This window comes from Triturus cristatus, chromosome 1_2 (genome assembly GCF_964204655.1).
Source record: "Triturus cristatus chromosome 1_2, aTriCri1.1, whole genome shotgun sequence".
NCBI lineage: Eukaryota > Metazoa > Chordata > Amphibia > Caudata > Salamandridae > Triturus > Triturus cristatus.
In genome coordinates, this window is record NC_140580.1 from 295,174,827 (window position 1) to 295,197,041 (window position 22,215).

At 43.6% G+C, this 22,215-nt stretch overlaps 1 protein-coding gene across 2 annotated transcripts in view; it reads left to right on the forward strand.

Moving 5' to 3' along the window:
- Positions 1-3,979: 3,979 nt before the first annotated feature.
- PLA2G12B (phospholipase A2 group XIIB) overlaps positions 3,980-22,215 on the forward strand; it is a 200,494-nt gene continuing 182,258 nt past the window's right edge. The window contains exon 1 of one of the 2 annotated variants that reach the window (XM_085603819.1): positions 3,980-4,328. In XM_085603819.1, the coding sequence (XP_085459945.1) occupies positions 4,100-4,328 (229 nt within the window). In that variant the 5' untranslated portion in view covers positions 3,980-4,099. The remainder of the gene's footprint in view (positions 4,329-22,215) is intronic. The other variant, XM_085603820.1, reaches the window with a different exon arrangement.

Here is a 22,215-nt window from a genome sequence, read left to right on the forward strand (position 1 = left end):
GGATGATGATATAAGGTGTAGCTTGTGGCGGGAGGTGCAGATTAATATCAGTATCACTTGTAATCGAATTGTCATTCTGCTGACCCGTAGTAGGGCCTTGATTTAAGGAACTGATGACTGATTTAGCGTGCTCCGGGTTTACCCTTTTCATATCAGAAAATTTATTTTTTATGGGCTGTCCATCTCTTCGCATGGGATCCTGAATCTGAGATGCTAGATGGCTATCATGTGGGTGGACCTTCCTTTGGTCTAAGCCATCTTGTAACTGTGCTTCAGCTAGGGGAGTCATCATCCGTCCTTCCTCCCCAACAACCCCAACTGCATTTTCTGTTGGCTTATGCATGTGAGCTAATGGAGATGGGGTACATTTATTTTTTTCCTCAAGTGAGTGTAACCTATTCCTAATATCAGTCAGTTTTAAGAGAATAGGATTTAGGTGTGCTGCTAATACCGCTTGTAATTTATCCCAAAAAAGCCCCCCTTCTACTGATGGTGCGATTTTTGTGGGGGTCTCATCTATTTGCGATATAGACCTATTGGCTTCCAAATTAAGGTAATTATCGACGTGCTCACGCTGATCACTCTCTGCCCTAGGTAATACATCGGTCGATTTGGGATGTTTAGTTACCACCTGCCCCTTTTTTTTTCTTGACTGTGGGGCCTTACTCCCGCCCCCCTTATTTTTTAATGACTGGCCTCTAGTATTAATTTTTGGCCTGACTTCTTTAGATATTTGTGGCGTGACATTCTCTGATTTGAGAAAGCAACCCACTACCTTGGGAATGAGATTGGCAGTCGTCCTGGCCTACAGGCAACCCTAGAATACCAGGGCTATTAATTGTCAGCACAGGTAAAGCAGAGGGATCCATAGACAAGGACAGTCTACGTTCTGTTAGCTCTATTTCATGTATGAGTGCCGATTCTGGTCTTTTAAGAAGGCATCCAACGTGCTTACCACCCCCTGTCCTACTCTGGATTTGGCCATGACTTTTTCCACCCCTAACACCAAAAATAAACTGATCAATAAAATTGGTAAAGTCAGTTAAAGTCAATTGGATTGGTCAGGTTGATGAGTAAACCCCAGCCAGCCAGACAGTACCTTTTCTTGAGCACGAGGTTTGTCTATATGACATCCGGGATCAAAGTTGAAAAAAGCATGGCCCTGCCCGGCCTCCTTCGGCCTCTGACGGGCACAGACGGGCCCGCCCTTGGCCCGCTGACCTTTAAATACGTGCGCCTCCGGGCGCGAAGATGTCGGTGCGCGCTCAGGAGGTAGCGCGGTGGGTTTTGGGGCTACGAGTCCTGGCCCCTAGTAGATGGCTTGGCAGAGTGGCGGCAAGTTGCACAGTGCGGGCATCCTGTTTCTATTCCTTTTCTTCGGTTGTGCAATCTTGTAGGAGGGAGTTTTGGTCCCAGAACCTAATTCCCAATGGCACCTAAACACTGACAAAAGATTTTAACTGTGCCAGTCCTCAAGGGAAAGGTGCAGTGGGTTAAAAGAAAATGGCCTCTGTCTAATCTGGTCCTTTTTAATGTAGGTACTTCACACTGGTTTCTTCTCCGGTCGCTAAAGGAAGGTGTCTGCATCTAACTCACACCCTCCTTGCACACAGTTCCGACCTGTACTCTGTGGTGCACACCGAAGTCCTCTTCCAGCCTCCAAGTTCTGTCAGAGCTCTCGAACTGCGTGCAATTCAGGCTTTCCTCGCCTGCCTGCCCTGTGGGAGCTTTCTTCATCTGCTCTGCTGTATAAATGTTCGGGATCACGGAGACATCGTGTCACACTGCTTCTGGTTCAGTTTGCCTCATCGCCCCTCTTGCTCTATTTTTTTTCTCCCTTTTTCCCAGACCCCCTTCTCTTGTTCCTGTTGGTACTGTCCAGTTCTATTTTTTAGCTGTGTCTAGTTCTAGTCTCAGCATGTTGTGCCTCAAACATGTGACAGATATTGCTGTTTACGCGGCTCAGCGCATATTGTTATTTTTATTTACAGTACCTTTCAGGGCTTTGCAGTGACACATATTCATGAGCCACCAGTGAAGAAATGTTACCTCTTCTGCAGCAACCCAAAAATAGAGGTTATGAATCAAACATTGCACTCAGCCCCTGGCAGTAGAGTGATACCTCTGGGGTCTCAGTCCTTGTTTGTTGCATACCCTGGTCATGGTTACCATGGCCAAGAGCCGCTTTGTTCCCAGTATCCAAAAATGGATGGATGCCCGCCTTGGTGATAGTGTGACATGGTGGGCCATGGGCGCGCTGCCTTGTCCTGGCATACATTAGTTTCTGGATTACTGCATCCATTGGCCGTGGCCCAGGTATGGCTCGATTGCTTAATTCTTTGATCAAAGGATGATTTGTTCACGGTCTGCATAGATTGTGTGTTGACTTTCATGGTGTGCACCGGTCATGACGTGGCTACACAGTAACCTGCCTCTGTACATTAGCAGGCCGCCTTGGTAAATTGGCGCTGTGGTAGCTAGGCCTTTTGTCAGCTGTGGCGGTCCCAGCCTTTGGCACCCCCGGTGCCCGTAAATCGGGGGTTGATATGGGGGGGGCCACCCCCAAAACTCGTGCCGCCGCGGGCTGACACCTCCCCATGCTACCACTGATTTTGGCACGTGGTTGTGACTGCCTTGATTTTGTTGTACTGTCGCCATGTGGCGCCTTGGTCCTGACGTGCCTTTCTTTTGGATGCCCATGGCCATGGCATGCTGCTGCCCTCATGCGTTTCTATTGTAAGCTAGCCGTGCTGTGTCTCAGTCATTGTAGTCCTTGGTTTTATCTAGCCGTATCTAGGCATTTCTTGTCGGGAGGCAGGGACTTCTAAAGGATTTAGGGGGCCCTTGGCCAAATGTATTTTGGGGCCCCTGTCAGAAATAGCTTTAAATTTATGATCCAATGTGAGCTCTTTCATGCCCTCTTTGGCCAGGTCACTGGCAGTGCACACAAACACACTTGTCCCAATTTTTCCAAATCCTAATATTTAGTGAAAGCGACCTGTATTTTTAATATTGTAACATAGCAGCAGCTCACTAATATTACTGTAAATAATCTCTGTGACACCCTCCCATTTCTCATATGTGATTTCCTGTTTTTATCTAAAAATCTTTTTTAAGGATGTTGCATTAAACATAAACGCAACATTTTCCTAAAAAATATTCATGATAGACTCACACATCACCCACATTAAAAATACATTATTTAATTGTTTAATTCTTGAATGTCTGTTTACCGCCCCACCTACATGCCACCTGTTGCCCCACCGCCTCGCCACTCCACCCGCACACCAGCCGCTACTAAAAACAAGCATTGGCATAGCCAATAGGTCTCGCCTTTGGGACCTTATAAGTGTTTAACCATGCAATAATTAATGTTATTGCACCAACATATTGTGCTGATAACTAAATAAGTATAAGGTCCCAAAAGCGAGACCTATTGGCTACGCCAATGCTTGTTTTGCTTGTGTCTGGTCCGGAGTAAAGCAGTTGGTCGGCTGCCTTTTAACTTGATTTGCTCCTGCCATAGCGCACCTCTCACAGCCAAGGAACAGGCAGGTTTCCCTTTGATAAAATATTATCGTCTAATGATTTCTGGGTTCTACTGTGCTCTTGTAACCCTAAAAGAAACACCAGAATCAACCGTACTCTCTGAAATCACAACGACGGGTGCGGTGTGGGATCAACCTGTCTCGGCCCCCTAGTAATGTTTATCATCCTTGGACAATTTAGTTAAATATTATATTGAGCCTTGTGACAAATGAACGTATCTAAACAGAAAGGAACACAGCCTGTGCTCGGTAACTGGAAGAGATACGGGATTCGTACCGCACTGGAGACGAGTCACTTTTAGGCCATGACTCATATGGTTTAGTTTTTGAAAACCTAACTTTGGTCCACGTCCACCCGGTCTGACCTTTGGACAACATGTTTTTTCTTTTATTATTATTATTGCTGTGACCTCAGCACAGTCACCAGGGCCCTGTGTAAAGTCCACCCGACTGAGATTATAGAAAGCCGCGCGCTCGCAGCGGGAGCCCACTCTCTCCTCACGGTGCCTTGGTGTGCCAGAAGAACCTATCAGTGCTTGACTGACTCCAACATGGCGCTGATCACCAGAGTAGCGGTGCTGTGCCTAGCGCTGTGCCTTGGGAGCTGCACGGAGGACGCCTCACCAAGCCCCCCAACTCAGGCAACAGAAGAGACCTCCACTGATGACTGGGGCCTTGGAACCGTTCGAGGCGGGTTTGAGGCGGTTAACGGGTATTTTGACTCTTTCCTGGAGCTGCTGGGTGGGAGAAATGGTGTCTGCCAATACAGGTGCAGATATGGTGAGTCCGTTTCTATGTCATATGTGTCAATGTACACGATTGAGAAATAGATTTACTATGCTTAGAAGGAAGAAGTGTGCTCTATGGTTGGTACAATGCAGTGCACCTGCCACTATCTCCCTGTGTCTTAAAATGCATGTCTCCCTCGAGTACACAGGAGGTGACAGTGTGCAAGTACAAATGAGGTGACACGGTGTGCAGGCACACAAGAGATGACACAGTGTGCAGGTACACAGGAGGCGACACGGTGTGCGAAGTACACATGAGGCGACGGTGTGCAAGTACACATGAGGTGACAGTGTGCAAGTACACATGAGGTAACACAGTGTGCAGGTACACAAGAGATGACACAGTGTGCAGGTACACAGGAGGCGACACGGTGTGCAAGTACACATGAGGTAACACAGGGTGCAGGTACAGAAGAGATGACACAGTGTGCAGGTGCACATGAGGCGACACGTGTGCAAAGTAGGGATGGACTGGGATGTGGTCTCGAGTGGCCGAGATTAATTCAAGCATCGCATCCACCGCTTTTTGCATAATTGAAGTACACATGCAGCTGCTCTACTGAGAAGAGCCTTTACTCTTTGATTAAAAGTATAGTAGCACTAAACTGGCCTATGCGAAATATAGGAGCGCTGCTGAGAAGGGCTACGTCTGCCTAGCTGAAAGCATAGTATTAAAGCGAGCCAGTGACATTCCTTTAAACCAGTAGCGTTCTGTACAGGAAAGCTTAAATAATTCTTTAGCAGAACTACTGGGGAGTGCTGGAATACCCAGCAACCCTGCTGTAAAGTACATCACAGAAGCCTTAAAAGTGTCACAGCTTTGCTGCACAGTGTCAGGAAGGGCTGGGAATCTACCATTAAAATGAAAGCGACATTTCTCAGGAAACCCTCTGATGAAAATATGGCGCTTGTGCTCAGAAGGGGCCTTTTCCATGAAAGTAGAGCCGACTTGCTGGAAGTGTCGGATACTCCCAGTGCACCTTCTTATAACGACCATTTCACTAAAGGTATCACAGATATGTTGAAGTGCTGGTACTGTGAGGGCTATCATCACAGTACGAGGCCCTGTGCGAGAGTGTGAGTACTTCTCTAGTAAACCTGCAGCAGCCCTGGTTGGAAGTACCGAAGAGGCGCCATTAAAAGCCCAGCAGTGGTAGGGTTATCCTATGACAAGTACAGAAGCCAAGACGTAATGAGACTAACCCATTCCAACTGAATACATGACAGACAGTCCGCGTTTTCACTGGCAGTGCCTGTGGGCCTCTCAATGCGGCAGTGCAGCTTAGAGGTGCTAAGACAAGAGGCATAGACAGCACCACCTTACTGCTCCGGTGCCCCCGCCCTGTGCGAATCACTATTTCAGACCCTACTCGTTTCAGAAGGGGGAGTTACGGCATATGACTGGTTGTCTCATGTTCACAGCACAGGCGTGCCAGAGCATGGATTCAGGACAGCAGCCTCGGGATACCTAATGCTTAGGTCTGAATTTCAAAATGTCATTGAAGCCTCTGATCTATGGTGATGTAACTTTATTGGGTGGCTGGTGTCTGGTGATGGGTCAGTGAACTCTGTGAAATTACAGGTGGTCGCTGTCCAATAATTGTGTCCAAATTCCACCCCTGACACAAGTCTCCAATCACAGCTTGGCAGACTGTCGTTGGCAGTTTCAACAGAAAGGCCAAATAGTTGATGAGTATTGAGTAATAATTATTCTCCTTCCTGTTTGGGATCTCTAAAGATCCAGAGGTGTAATGCAGGGGCTGGCACTACTGCTGCTTGTGCTGTCCAAAGCCAACTAATAAGCTATGCCTAGAACCACTGACAGGAACTCAGCGCCAACAGACCTCTCAAGTCTGCCCACCTCAGCATCCTCCCCCCAACTCTGTGTTCACTGGAGGTGGGGAGAGATGATTCTCTGCCCAGAACTCTCTCAGGAACCAAGACCCCTCAGATGTCAGCACTTGCCCTCGTCTATGCACAGCTGCGTCAAGCCCAGTAGAGCTGTTACTTTGCTACTCGCTTGTAATACATTATTACAGTGTAAAGTGCTTATTACAGACACGTTCTGATGTCAGAACGTGGCTATAATAACAAAATACACAAAAGTAGTTTGTAGGTAGATAACAGCCTCTTTATTACTTATAATATAACATAGAGTATTCTGGGTGATATAGCGGTAACAGCACCCTGGAAGTAGTTCACACATAGGTGTTCTCCTGTATAATAATTTGTTTTGTATTAATTTAGTTGCAAACAAGAGAAGAACAACTCTTGCAATTTAGTTAGTCTCGCCAGATTTACCTTCAAATATGGAGTTACGCCATTGGTACCATATATCAAAGCACGTGCTGTAAAAAAATCCCTTTTTTCCCCATACACTATTCTGTCATGGAATAAAGGTTCCAGGACTGATTGTAACAGGATCAAGGGTCCAATATGGAAAACACTGTATTTCTTAGACAACATATTTATTTCGAAGTGGCGCATTTAGATTTAGCATCACTCTGCGCAAATGTGTACTGTACCTCTTCTTTTGGAAGTATGCACTCAAACTTAACCCTATATGTGTTTTCTCAAGCACACATCCCCCTGTTGTAGCGTTTGACAGACGTTTATAGTTCCCCATTCACTGGTACTCATTTTATCAACCTTGGAAGGATGAAAGCCTGTGTTGACCCACCGGGAATCAAACCTTTGGCCATCATGTGAAACCCAGATTCCTTGCATGAATGGATTAGCCCCTGGGCCACTAGACCCTGTACTTAAAGTGGCATTTTACCTGTTGCTGGAACCTTACTCCAAATGAGCTCATGACGAGTTAGCAAAACAACCAAAGTTACTACATGAATATGGAAGGGTGATGATTCCAAGGAATGGGTCAATCTTCATCACATAAAGAAAACCACTCCCATTGCCTAATGAATAAGGACATGTTCTCTTTGTCATAGACCTATTCAATACATTGACATACTTAATTCCAGATGTTGAGATGGAAATGTCTCCTACATGGTGTAAAATCATATTCCTCCACCCGGATTGCCTGACTGCTAGTATCTGGTACCCTGGGTTTTGATTTTGGCCCCAGCCTCATGCTAATTTAGTGTGTGCTTGAAGGCCTAGGTGTGTCTCTTGACAGGAGTGAGGTTCTGGATCTATCTTGTAACCTGGAGAGGTGGATCAAGTGTGCTCTCATTTGAATGGGAGTGGATTACCATCCCTGTCACATGTAGCGCGATAGTGACAGCTTCCTGTGTTTTATGAATCAGTAGTTTGGACCAGACCTTTTTATCTGTGTCACTGGAGTTACTTGCCCACTCGTGTAAGGTTCTGCTTCTATGCACTTACCAGATCCTAGCACTAACCTATTAAGTGTATATTCTGCATATGTGGGTCATACATCATGTGTATGAGTAAACTAGAATAATGGAAACTAGCAGGTTCCATCGATGAATCCCCTGGCCTTTTCATATGCCCTTAATGGAGGTGAAATTATTTTCCCAGAGAATGTGAGTGTATTCCTGACATCCTAAAGCTGGAGGGAGGAGGCCTAGACACTAAAGTAGGAAAAGAGGAGAAAGGGCTACGTTTAGAAATGTGATTAGATCCTTTTGCTGAAAGGGGCAGCTGATTAGCCTTCCTGGGCACTGCCATTTGATAGATGGTAAAGGATGGAACTATAATCTCTGTTGTTCTGAGTGGAAAGGGTGCTTTAGGTGAGGCCAACCTTTTGTCCCGTTCCAGATACCAGTTTAATATGACAGTTAATAGCCCCTGAAGAAAGCTTACACCTCTTTGTGCCTCTATCCTAGTTACTCCAGGCTTACGCCCTGTTGTCAGGAGCATCATAATTCCAGTTCCCAGTTCTCTTTGACTAAGGAAGGAATGGCCACCCTGGAGTACTAAGATGACTTTTATGCAACAAAAGCTGGTGTCTGCCTTGAAGCCAGTTTCACAGAGGTGAGAAGACATCATCTGGAAGGAAGAAGTTGTCCCATTGACCTGAAATGCCTGGAGGCTATCCTGCCTGCTGGAAGACAGGCGGTGCATGTCAACTCTGCAGCAGGTGTGATTTTCTAAGGCAAGGTAGAAGCAGCTGGCCCTGGAGCTTGAGGGTACATCTACCAAGGAAGAGCAATTTGTGTGCTGCAGGGACTGCTGACACATTGTGAAGTTGTGTCCGAGCGGACTTTGCAGCTGTCACATCCTGAAGTTATACCCAAGCGGATTTGAACTGCATCTGAGCTGACTGTGCTGATAATTCAGCAATGGGGGCAATGGAGGGGTCACAGTGGCTGATGTAGAGTGCCACAAGATGGCCCCTTGAACCTGCAACCCACCAACCCTACTCACTCGAAGCCCAGAAGTGGGCTTGCAACCAGCTGGAGACCTGAGAAAATGCCTGAGGCAGCATGCCTTCACAGACTACAGTTGGCGGCCTCTGCTACTGCCTTCAGAGTTCCTAAGTACTAACAGTGAGCTTGTCTTCTCCTGCAAGAGGGAGAGAAATTTAGACATGTACTGAGGGTCCCTGCCTTGGCCGAAGTGCAAACAAAACTTTGTGGTAATGAAATAAGGAAAACTGGGACCAATAATTGAGAGAATGAAATCAGTTGAGAGGGTAGCACTGCACTTGTGCCTACGACCTGCCCAAGACAGAACTTAAACCTGGGAGAAGGGAGAGAGTGGGGGAATTAAGGGAGGGGTGTTTACCAACCACTACAGTGAAACATTTGTATCTGTGGCATGTAGTGTCTGGTATTGAGGTTTCTGTGTGTATTAAATTACCTTCTTTTAGCAAACACAAGCATAGGCTTGGACAATCCGTTATTGAGTTGCTGTGTGACTGTTGATTTCTCAGCTTGAAAATCTGCACTCTACCTCCCTGAGAAGCCTGTGACTACTCGCCATCACTACCACTGAGAGTCAAGCGATGAAGGGATTGTACTAGGCCCAGCTTGCTGTACCATGGTATGACGGACCCTGGGACATCAGAGGCAAGCTTCCACGGCTGTGGCTCCGGAGTCCCTGCATGACCAGTGGTGCCTTGAGCAGGGTCTTACTTCATACTTCTTTCTATATTTTGAAACTACAACAGACTTGTTGTAAGTTACCGTTAAAGATACTAATCTTACATGAGCTACTTTAGGCAGTCTCCTTCAGGTGGGCGGATACACTTTAATATGCATTGAGCCCTGCTCTCATCGGGCGCACTCAGATTAACCTGAGGAAAATGAGCTGGACTCGGTGAGATCTACACTGTGTGGTTAAACAGCTCACTCCTATCCGTCCTTATTGGTATGTGTCAGGTAATACAGTGGTGTTGTCTGTCTACTGTAAAGGAGCTCTCTGGGAAGCTACTATAGTATTGCAGAGAGATAGTTGCCTCCCTGGTCTTAGATGCAGTTCCATTTATACTATCGCACTCTAGGAGTGATAGGTTGTTGGTGATTTAAATTGTGTTGTGATGGGTTAACTAGTCATTTGTTTTTACCCGGGCATACCCTCACAAGGTAAAGCATCAGTAACATGGATGCTCACCTCTTAGTATTCTGCCCTTTCGCACTTTCATCAGCAGAGAAACGTTACTAACTACTCACTTATTAGGTGGACTTTCTTGCAGAAGTCCATGGATTACTGTGGGGATATCCTGCTTTTGTGAATAGTTTTTTCTGTTTTACATGCAGAAATCCTGGGCCTCATGAATGAGACCCCTTGCGCCGCCAGAACGTCACTTTTTGTGATGTACCGTGGCTCAGTAGCCTGCTCCATATTTACGAGGCAGCACTAAGCCACTTTTTTTAGCTTTACACTGCCTCGTAAACATTGTTCCCTTTAACGCAGTTCTCTGCATTAAAGGGGCGTGCAATGGGTGTTGCTGGGAGCGTTCCCAGCAACATCCATGGTTTTTTGACACCGCCCCAGATTTATGAGAAATCATAAGTCTGAGACAGCACCAAAAACTTACGCCTCCCCAGGGGAGGAGTAAGGGAGGCACAACGAGGAGAAATATCTTTATTTCGCCTTGTTTTCCTTTTTCTATGTGTGCTGCATTCTACAGCACACATAGAAAGAGAAAAAAGCCTCTTGTGATTGTTTTTGTGCACGAAGGTTTCCCTTCCTGCACAAAAATAATCATCTCTGCAACACAGGCAACCTTGCATCATGGTGCAAAGGTGCCTGCGTTGGCACATGGCAGCCCATTTTGCGCCGGTGCAGGGGAAAAGGACAGGAATGTGCCATATCTGATAAAAACGGTGCATTCCTGCCATTTTCTTTTGCCATAGAATGGGCCCCCTGTTATTAAGCCCGTTAGTTAAACTCACAGGTGTAAAAACATTAATAATTAATATTTTCAGCATGACCGTGTGCGGTGACACATAAGCGCTTGAAGTGGGATTGATTTTAGGTAGGACATTCACTTTCCTGGCTCAGAAAGACTTGCATTTGAACGAAAGGTCAAAGCCTTTAAATAATAATTTCATAGTATTTGGTGCAGTGTTCTGAAAACGGACATCATGGCATAGTGACAGGCAAGGTGGAAGCAAGTATGTACTTGTTTCATTGCATATTTTGTACCTAGATCTCACACTTTCATCAGAAGAGAAACTTTACTTACTACTTATGTTGACTGCTTTTAGTTTTCCTGTTGCCTGAATTATTTTGGAAAGGCCAAGTTAAACCACTGTCAAAAGACATAGGGGCCGATTACGATGCAGCCTGGAAAGGCTCCGACCATCGGTCGGAGCCCTTCCGGACCGCATCTCGGTTTAATTTCCGACCGCTACAATACAATGCTGGCTGTCGGAAATTAAACCAGCCGGTCATTGCGGCTTGCTTCTGATGGGTTCAAGAAGCCCATCGGGCAGTCGGAAACCGGCCCGTGATCCCAATCGGTGGTCTTTCCTCCCTTGAGATTACAATACTCGGTCTCCGGCAGGCTTTCCATGTCGGGCATTTTCAGACATGGAAAAGCTGTCGGAGGGTGAGTATGGGGTCCCCTATCAGGGCCCCCTTGCCTCTGCGGCCCCCCCTTGGTGTCCGCCTGACATCGTAATAGGCCCCATAATGTCCAATGTACCAGAAATATGAATTGTCATGATTCTATGTCGAGATTCTTTTTGATGATTCATCTATATTATCTTGTTTATATTATTTAAAATATTTTTTAATGGTTAATAAGGTTTCTTAACAGCAACATAAAAATATTTTGAATGATAATTCTCATTGCGGTGATTCTGCCCCGAGTACAGAGACTCCCCTATGACTGCAATGCCTCCGCCAGAAGTGAGGAGGCCCTTTGTGAATCAGTCCTTTATTTTTAAGACATTTTTTCAGGAAACACATTATGTACTCCAAAACGTGACAGGGGGGAAGTATGGGTTTAGGAAAGGATGAAGCATATCACATCCCCATATTTAAAGGGCCATACAGTACATAACGTTACAATAGATTGGTAAAACCCCAACTAATATCATCAAATAAACATTCCGGAATGTCTATTGTTGGTGATTGCTAGTGATCCAGGAGCGGGTAAAGAGAACAGTGTTCTTGTTGGCATTGGATATGGCTGGCCCTTTTAAGGGTGTCAAGGAAGGAGTTTTTCCATAGAATCACATGTTTCTCTGTTGTAAAAAGATAGGAATCCATTGCAATCCTAAACATTGAACTGGCGGCCAGTCAGTCAGTAGGGTTAGCGTTACCTACCATCCTCCTGGAAACCTATGGAAGTCATAGATTTCTGAATCTTGACAGCAGGACCTTTTGTGAACAAGAGCAGGAGGGCTGAATCCCAGCAGATGTAAAACCTACTGCTCCTGCTGCTGTTCATGGCTGCCTAGTGAACAGCCCCCTTAGTGTCCAGTGTGGTCAGGGAACAAGAGTGACACAGAAGAAGAGACAGTGCATTAGAGATGTCTGAGGTCTGGAACATCCCTTTTGCCACAGACAGCCTTCCCCGCACACCTCTTTATGCATGGGATACGGAAAGCGTGGTTGTTTAGCACGGAAAGGATTCTTATGAGGTCAAAAGAAGGAGGGCTTGTGTCACCAGGAGCCTAACCACCACCATGACTGTTTGATCATACCACAGTAATAATGCAACATGAATTACTGGGCAATTGCCTTAGTTGGAAATTGACCTGAAGTAATCCTTGTGGGACCATGGTGTCTTTCCAATTAGTTCAGAAAATGTCTTATAAAATGCAGCATATTCTTGACATTATGGAACACATTTACTGAGAGTCGCATGTGCTGATTACACACTGGTGATATAAACGCAAATTATGCCGGGCAATGCACAACGCGATCTACTAGTATGCCACGGCGCAGAGCTACTGAAATTGTTTTATTGCACTTTTGTACTCGAGCATAACCTTGAGTACAATCATCTCAATGCAGAAGACTGTCCAGGGATACACTGTATAATGTCCATATTTCACAATTGTTGCACTTATTACGCATCGCAAGATCATGTGCTATAGTAGACCTCCCCGCATTTTGCTCATTGCTTGCACCAATTTGTATCTGGGGTTCGGTATTCTGTGCAATGTAGGGTGGTGCTACTTTTCTTGACCTTAGTAGGCATTGGTTTGCACAGTCTCCTGTGGGAGTTTTGCATTTCCCTCCAGATACACGAACTTTGCATACATTATCAGTAATTTCCCACTATGCAATACTATTTAGCACAGTGCTTGTAGAGACTTTCAGCAGGAAAACAGTTGTGGGTAAAAATCGATCTGCACTATGTGCGCCACTTTGACCTGAATGACCACCTGGACAGAACTATAGCAAATCTGGATATATATGTTTTAAACATTTGAACCATCCTATGTAAGGCGTTCATGGCTGCATCATAAAATGTAATACATTCTATCTTACCCACTGGGTCTAGGTTAACTAATCTAGAAAATAACATGATTATCTGTGCCTGGTCCAACTGAACTGTGAAACCAAGGGTCCGGCTCGTGCATAACACGGAGAGAGGTATTTTCTCTCATTGCCCCACGACCTTTTAGACGTTAACTCTTCATTGTCTAGTGACAGTAAGACTGTCTTGCCTCTCTTTATGGTTAGTATGAAAAAAGCCTTTAGAAGCGCTACCGACATGGATACAAATCACCTCTGTGTTAACCCCTTCAGTGCCACGCCCTTTCCCCCTCCTGTGCCGGGCGTTGCATTAGTGGGTGGGGTTCATGACGAGATAGTCTCGTCATGGGCACAGCACAACCGTGCTCCATGATGAGACTATCTCGTCATGGGCACAGAAGAGGTTAATCTCCTTTCATCATAATTTCAATATTCATGCTCAGAAAAATACTTTTCAAGAGGTAAAACAATACTGCTACAGATCGACTTATCCAGCTATTCTCATTAATCAATAAATTGCTCAACTCTGACAGTTATCAGCTACCTGCAGAGTCAATTACAGAAATATTGTGACAGCCTGGCAGAGCTCTGGGCCGATAACATGACCTCACTAGGAAAACAGTATGACTCCGACGTACAAAGAAGACTTGCCAATTATTATCACGTGCGATTCAGTTATTACCAATAAGTATCTTCTCCGAATATTGATCAATTACACTTTCAGGTTATCTTCACCAACATTGAACTCTTACTAGATGTGAATGAGCCATTGAAAGCTCAAGTCAGGCTCGATCCGGAAGAATGACTCTGGCTCAGCTCAAGGTCCTGTTGCAACCTCGCGCCCATAACGAGCCGAGCTTTCATGTGGCTTCTGCCTGTCTGCCTGCCTCCCTTCACCCTTGATGTGGTGTTACCATCAGAGCTGCTGACTATGGAAATTGGAAACCAGGTTTGTGTCTTGGCGACGGCTCAACATCTTGTGATTCTGGGCAAATCACTTAGGGGTCGATTCGGATGGCGGCAGGACTGCCACCGCCGGCCCGTCGGTGACGGTCCTTCCACAATCGCACAGGATTTTCCCAAAGCCCAATTAGGATGGCGGTGGGTACTGCGGCAGAGGGAAAGTCCGTCCGCCTGCTTTTGCACCGGTAGCAATTATCACGATTGACCGGTGGAGCGGTCAGCATGCTCACAATGGCAGCGGAACCTAGCAGGCTCCGCCGGCACAATTATGATGCCGGCGGAAGCCAGTCTTTCCATGGCGGTTGAACCGCCATTGAAAGGCTGGTGGAGAATGTCTTCCGGGGCCTGTTGCGAGCCCCCTTTGTGTTGGGGGGAGGTGTGGGTGCACTGAGGGGGTACCCATGGTACCCCCCTACATTTCACTGCACCAAGTGGCAGGCACAGTGTAGTGCCTGCCACGTAGTGCCTTGAAATGCACAACATGCTCCTTTCAACATCGCAACGGTGCCACCGCCGCAATGTTAAAGGTGCGGAAGCCGACCGCAACGGTGGTTGTCCCATCATAATTGAATGGGCGGGACCGCCGCACGCATGGCGGTCGGACCCAATCACCGCTACGGTGGCGGGCGGATCAAATCCGCCCGTCATCCTAATGAGCCCCTTAATCTCCCTGTGCCTACAAATAACACATATGACTTTGTGTAATGTAACTGGTACTCATGTAAACCGCTCCAATACCTTTGGGTCAAGTTTGCGCTATATGTTGAAAATTGCACTAAGATGTAAAAACAAAGCCTTAAGATAAAGTAAGACAAATAGATACCCATTTACTGGCTAATTTGTCCAAAGTGAAACCAGAAAACCTTGATAAATTGCGGCATCTCTGCTTGAGTTAAATGAATACTTAAATAAATGCCACTAACTCTGCAAAGGAGCTTTACACAATTGTTAACTCATTCATTAAGCCATCTACGGCACAATCAGGTCCAATAGCCTCTGAGGCTAGATGTAATATGTTAGCAGATTACTTTAGGGAAAAAGTGAACAAATTCTGCGCCACCTTGCCTAGGGGTATGTTTCCAAGTGTTGCCATCAAAACAAGGTACCAGCAAGGGAAATCTCTGGCAAGCTTATTAGCCTTCCCAAAGATTAGTATTGAAATCATTGAAAGCATTCTCACCACAATTATATTGGGATCCTTGCTGGGACCCTGCTCCCCCTAATATTCTCATGAAATGTGTATAGGCCTTCTTTCTGGTTTTAAGCTAATTTGCTTAACCACTCTCTAGAAACTGGCATAGCGCCTCCAGCCTGGAAACATGCCATGCTGAAACCACTTTTGAAGAAACCATCTTTAGACCCCACTTTAGCTGAAAACTGCAGACACATTTCCCTACTTCCAGGTGTCAGCAAAATTGTGGAGAAATTTGTAGGAACAGAGAATTCTTCACCCCACTCAAACTGGTTTTAGGGCAGGAAATAGAATGGAAACTGCCTTATTAGCCGTAACCGTCGGGCTTAAGAGAATTTTGGATTTAGGAGGCTCTGCGGCAGTTATATTTATGCATTTAAGTGCCGCTTTTGACACTGCATCCCATCCAATACTTCTCAAAAGATTGGAAGAAGAAGGAATTCAGGGTACAGCTCTCAAATGGCCTGCCTCATTCTTAAGTAACAAAAGCTTACAAGTATGTGAGGAAACTTTCTGGTCAGACCCTCTGGCTTTAGAACATCGAGTGCCTCAGGGCTTGTCATCAAGTCCCACCTTGTTCAATGTCTCTGTTCGACCCCTGGCATATATAACAAGGCATGGGTTTTTAATGGTATCATATGCAAATGATATACAAATAACCATCTTGCTAACACCAGAAACAGCAACACTATCCATTCAACTAAATGACTGCCTAAGCAAAGTTACCTACTGGATGTTGAGGAGCAATTCGAAACTCAATGACTATAAAACTAGGGTCCTCGTAGTCGTAAACAACCCCTCTCGCAGGACAGAACCAAGGTGGCCCGAGTGCCTAGAAGACCTCGCCCCTCAAAAAACTGAAATAAAAAGCCTTGGCTTCTGGATTGATAGGAATCTCACTATGGAGGTCCAGATGAGGAAACTGGGAGCCTGTTGTTTTGGCCTACTCTGGACTTTGAGAAAGGTTCCGAGTTGGTTTTCTCCTGCCACACGTAGAACGGTAGTCCGGGGCCTCATGTTGTCCTGCCTTGACTATGAGAACTCAGTCTATCTAGGTAGTCCTTTGTATGTGGTTAAGTGACTCCAAGTGGTCCAGAATGCCACAGCGTGCATTCTCCTAAGGATACCAAAACATAATTCTGTCACCTTATCTCTTGTGTCCCTTCACTGCATACCAGTATCCAAGAGAAATCAATTAAAATCTCTTTGCCTAGCTCATCAAGCTATGTATAACGAGAGTCCTCCTCTATTACAGTGGCGTCTAAGCCCCTACAATTCTAAAAGCTCTCTTTGGTCTGCCAAACAGAAGCTCTTCACTGTGCCTTTGATTAAGAAAGCTAGAAGTGGACCACGCTCATTTGTGTATCTGGCTTCAACACTTTGGAACACCCTGCCATTACCATTAAGAATGACGAAGGAAGAACTCAATTTTAGGAACAATCTCAAGACCCAATTATTCGAGTAGTTTGCCTATCTATTAGGCACTATGTGATGGACATTTAGCACTGGGAGGCCCTTTGGGTAGCCATGCGCTTTATAAATGCCTATTATAGTATAGTATAATATATTATAGTAAAGTATTGTATAGTATAAATAGTGTGAGCTTTTTGTTTTCCTTATCAGGCATGAAATGACTTTCAAATATGTGTGCTCACAATTCCAGCTGTACAAAACTATCACTTTTAATCAGTACTTTCTCAGCGCAGGGCTATAATGTGCCCTATTAATGTCAAAGATTCACCATCTTTAAGAAATACATTTTTGAATTTTGAAGAAACGTTATCCTATTTTATATCATGTTTTTGTATGATTTACATAGCAAATATTTTTAGGGCTTGCCTCGTGCAGGTGCTAAGATCCGAACCAGACGCTTGGCTCGGCTCTGGCTCGGCTCTCCCTCTTAATTTGTTGGCTCGCCCATCTCTAATATATACCAACTTGACTATATTTGTTAGTTCCTTTGGTACCTGTTGCATCCTCGTTAAAGCAGTCTTGCACCAAATTCTCTCTTCTATCGTCTTATCTGAAATGTTCCCACGGCGCCCAAGATATTGATAACAATCGAGATGTCAGACAACTCTGGATACATTGATACACTTAGGGCCAAATTACAAGTCTGGCGGTCCCAGAACCACCAAACTCGTGGTGGTGCGGCAGTGGCAGTCCAGCCACTGCCGCACCGGAGGTCAGACCGCCCTATTATGAGTTAGGGGGTCGGACTGTAATTGGACTGCTGGCTCTGTCAGGAAAGCCCCGTTCCATGGCGCGGTGGTCAGGGCCATTGTAAGATACAGGTGGTGCTGCTGCAGCACCGCCATGCATATTGCAAGTTTCAGGACCGCCAGCGTTTTCATGGAGGTCTGTCCTCCATGAAAAGGTTGGCAGTGTTGAAACAAAGGGGGCACTACAGGGCCTCCTGTGCCCCCTCAGTCTAAGAATGCATGCAAGGGGGCACAACATGTGCCCCCTGTGTGCTTGCACCCCAGTTCCTGCACGGCATGGACTTTACAGTTCATGCCATGCAGGAACCTGTGTGGCGGGAACCTGTGTGGCGTTTCTATCGCAGTGTCTTTTTCAAAGGCACCGCCGCGGGAACCGCCATGCCGCCCGCAAGACTACAAGATAGTCTGGTGGGCAGCAGTGACTCTTGGAGGTGCGGGGCGCAGTGGTGGCGGGCCGCCCATCCCTGCACCGCCAAGAGTCGTAATCAAGCTCTTAGGGGCTCATTATGATGGCAGAAGGACCTGGCTCCCATTTCCCCCCGCCACATTAGGATGGCGGGGGAATCATGCCACAAGCATGGCGGGCACAAAGAGCGCCCACCACGCTTCCGCCATAATGAGAATGATTGCCTGGCGGAGCGGATAAGGCCAGAGATATGGGGGCGGTGCCTCGAAGACACCGCCCGCCAGATCACAATGCTGGCGTCAGCCAGCCTTTCCATGGCGGTGGAACCGCCATGGAAAGGCTGGCGGAGGCTGGCTTCGGTGGGCCCATTACGGGCCCCCTCTGTGGGGGGAGGCAGTTGTGCACTGGGGAGGGGGGTACCTACCCCCCTACATTTCTATGCACAAGGTGGCAGGCATCGCGCGGTGCCTGCCACGTTTGGTCAGGGAAATGCACAACATGGCTATTTACCATTGCGGCGGGTGCTGCAGCCAGCAGCATCCGCCGCAATGTTAAATTGCCAGATGCGACCGCTGTGGTGGCGGTCGCATCAAAATTAGGGGTACAGGACCACCGCATTGCAGGCGGGCTCTCCTGATCCTGCTACAATAGTCCGCCCGCCATCGTAATCGGCCCCGTAGTTTCCTGGAATATGCTATCTGGAGTACACCTGCTATACAGAAGGGAGTTTGATATGCACAGTATCTCTGCTGATTTTGGGAAATGTACTGACAGAGAGCCTGGCTTTTTTCTAAGTTTTTTTTGATGATCCAGTGTCTTTAACACTGTGGACTATGGTCTCTTAATAGATCATCTGGCCTTCATCCCAGGGTTTGGACATATCTTTAGCTGTTTTGTCTGTTACTTCACATAGGCACTATCTCTCAGTGTCTCAGCTTTTCAAATGCCAGTCCAGTTACTTCAATGTCTAAGGAAATCCACAAAAGCCTCTGTATAGGTGCCTGTCACCTTGTCTCCATTTAGGACAGGACTGGATGTCCCTAAGCCAACCTAAGTCAGTTGTTTTCTCATTGGAGGCTATTGACTTTCTCAAAGTGAATGTGAATCCAATAAGTCTAATTTTGATATCACTAAGTATTAATGAAGATTCTATGACACAATATTGAGGCAAAAAATATTGTGAAACAAAAATGTTGTGGAAAAAAACTATTGAGGACAAAAATATTGACTATAAAAAAAATAGTGGACAAAAAAAATGTCATTGAATGCAGATGTGTATATATATGCAAAACTATTTGGTAATTATAATAACTTTAGAAATACATGAATTCATGTAGAAAATGATGAAACATATACATAACACAGGAAAAGCAAAGACAGGCTTAATAACCTGATTATGATATTAAAAAAGTATCTAAAATAACTGTAAACAAAACATAAAAATGCCTTGAAAAAAGAGTAAAAAAAATAAAATAATAATTAAAATAATATATATATTTATGACAATATTTAATAAAGTAAAAGCAAATTACACTTTACAGTATCATTGTTAAATCATTAAAATTACCAAAAGTTGTCTGACAATAAAACACAAAGATGTCTAATAATAATAAGAACAAATATATTTCAAAATACTAAAGCAAATCCTCAACAATAAATAAATGCAAAAAAAACCAAACAACATTTGTAAATAGTGCTATAAATATAATCCAGCAAACATTAATGAAATAGATAAACGTAGATGCACGAGGCAAAATATTTATAATTCTCATTTCACTATATATATATATATATATATATATATATATATATATAATAAACATTAAACAAATGCATGCAACAAGAAACTAACAATTATAATTCTATTCAAACAAAAAATACATAAATGAACATCAAATTGACTATTCCCACTTCAACCTGAGGAACAGCAGTGAAAGTGTTTTACTTTGGAGGTTTTGGATTTACTATTCGTACTCCAATGTGAGCAAAGAGTAGGGCAACTGTTGTATGCTGGAGGAGTCAGCTTTACTTTTTACACTCCAACCTAAGCAACAGTAAGCAAATTGTTGAACTTTGGAGGGATAATAATTACTCTTCCCAACAATCTTGACCAGCAGTAGGAAAAATGTGAAACTTAAAAATCAGTTTTACCATTGACAATCCTAAGGAATAAAATGTAAATACATTCCAACTATACATATATAAAATATAACAATAGAAAAAAATAAAGTATAACCATTAAGATCACATCAAACATAATATAATAATTATATACAAAATATACATTAATAAAAATAAATGTACATTCCCTTCTTAAACATTAATATAAAAAATTGAAGTCTATTCAATTTTTTTTAAATGAACACAGAAAAATTATAAATAACAAAGCATACAAATAAGAATTTAAGTTAAACATTGCACTCAATCAAACAATATATAAATTAACAATTGTAACAAATAAACCAAAATATATCAACTCAATGTAATATATGTGAATACATAATTCACAAAATTAAGTGCTTTGAATTTAGAACGTATTAGGATTAACTATCAACATTTCCAATTCTACATCTATACAAAACAAAACACACAAAAAACGAAATAATATTACTTATTAAAATGTATTAAACAAAATAACCCCAAACACAAAATATTTAAAAATATAACAATAAATATGTTTTATATTTTTTAGGAACAACCGTACATTCATACAATGTTCAAATTAATAAACTGATTAACAAATTAAAATTAAATTACCCCATAAAAATTGACAAAATACATATATTTAACACTCATCCTTCTCTACAAACTCAGTAATCCACCCATTTTCTGTCTAAAAAAATGTGTTTATTTATGATATATAAAATAGTCACAAACATTATACTCAAAAATACTAATTAGTAAAACAAAAGTAGAAGATGAATACATGAAAAAAACAAATACTCAAAAATGTACGTTAAAAGTAATTAATTCATTTATATAATCAAATTAAACAAAGAAATATAAAAATAATTAATTTAGTAAATATTATAAAATATATATTTATATTTATTTCCAGCCCTTCTCTATAAATTCAAGAATCCCGCTCACATAATTGAAAGAAGAAATTAAAAAAATATATAATTCTTTACATATATTACCAAACTAAAGCAAAAAGAAAAGCTACACTAAAAACAGCTGCAAATATTTAACTCAAAACTTTTAAAATATTAAAAAATACAATATTTGATCAAATAATATTAAATATAAAATTATTTAAAAACTTAGATATTTTTAACAAAGTTAAAAAACCCAATATTCCTACTTACAATAGTATGTCTACAATATTCTGGGCATCACCACATTTTTACAGATCAACAATATTTTTTTAATGAAATTAAGGTTGAACACTGTTAATGAAACCAATATAAGTGTATGGTTTGTCACTTTGTTCCCAACAAACCCTGGGTTGTTACATGGTTGTATTCCAATTTACTGGTCTGAAGACACAATATGTCTCTTCTTACTGGCCAAGATGATTTGCAGAGGTGGCTAATGTGCCACTGTGAATTTGTAGTGGAGACAGGGATTTTGCCTGCACACATTGCTATGTTAGCATAAGCGTTTTAGAAGTTAAACGCCATCTTGCCACTTTGCTGCTTTTGCACACGACACTACAGGTAGTTTTTTATTATAAGTAAAACTGCTTGCTTGCTTTTTCTTCAGATGAGAACGGTCTGTTGTTCACATCATTAGACGTGCACCGCGACCTTAGTCTGAACACTGTGTGCAGAAACCGCCAAGTTCAAATAACAATGTATACTGTTGAATTCAGGTTGATTGGCCCATGCTCTAGACAAAAGAAGCACACAGCTGCAAATATCTGAAACTCGGGTGCCTTTAATATTGCATTTGCATGCATGATTCAGACACTTGGAGAAAACCTTTCCAGACACAGAGAGTAGAGCTGATCCTGTGATGTGATTCACCTAAGCTGACCTTTGAGGTTTGGGGTTCCCCATTCAAACCTAGAGACCTTCTATTATTATATAAAACTAGCTTACTAGCCAGGGGAGGGTGGTTCACAAGGTATTATAGGACCTGTTTCCACTATCAATGTAATATGGTTTCTCCCTTCATTTTTTATGGTATTGTAACAATGCTGATGGTTTTATTTCTAATCATTTGTCTGCTTATGTTAGCCAAAGTACTGCACCTTAGAGCACGCAGTTAAAAATAAACATTTTAAACT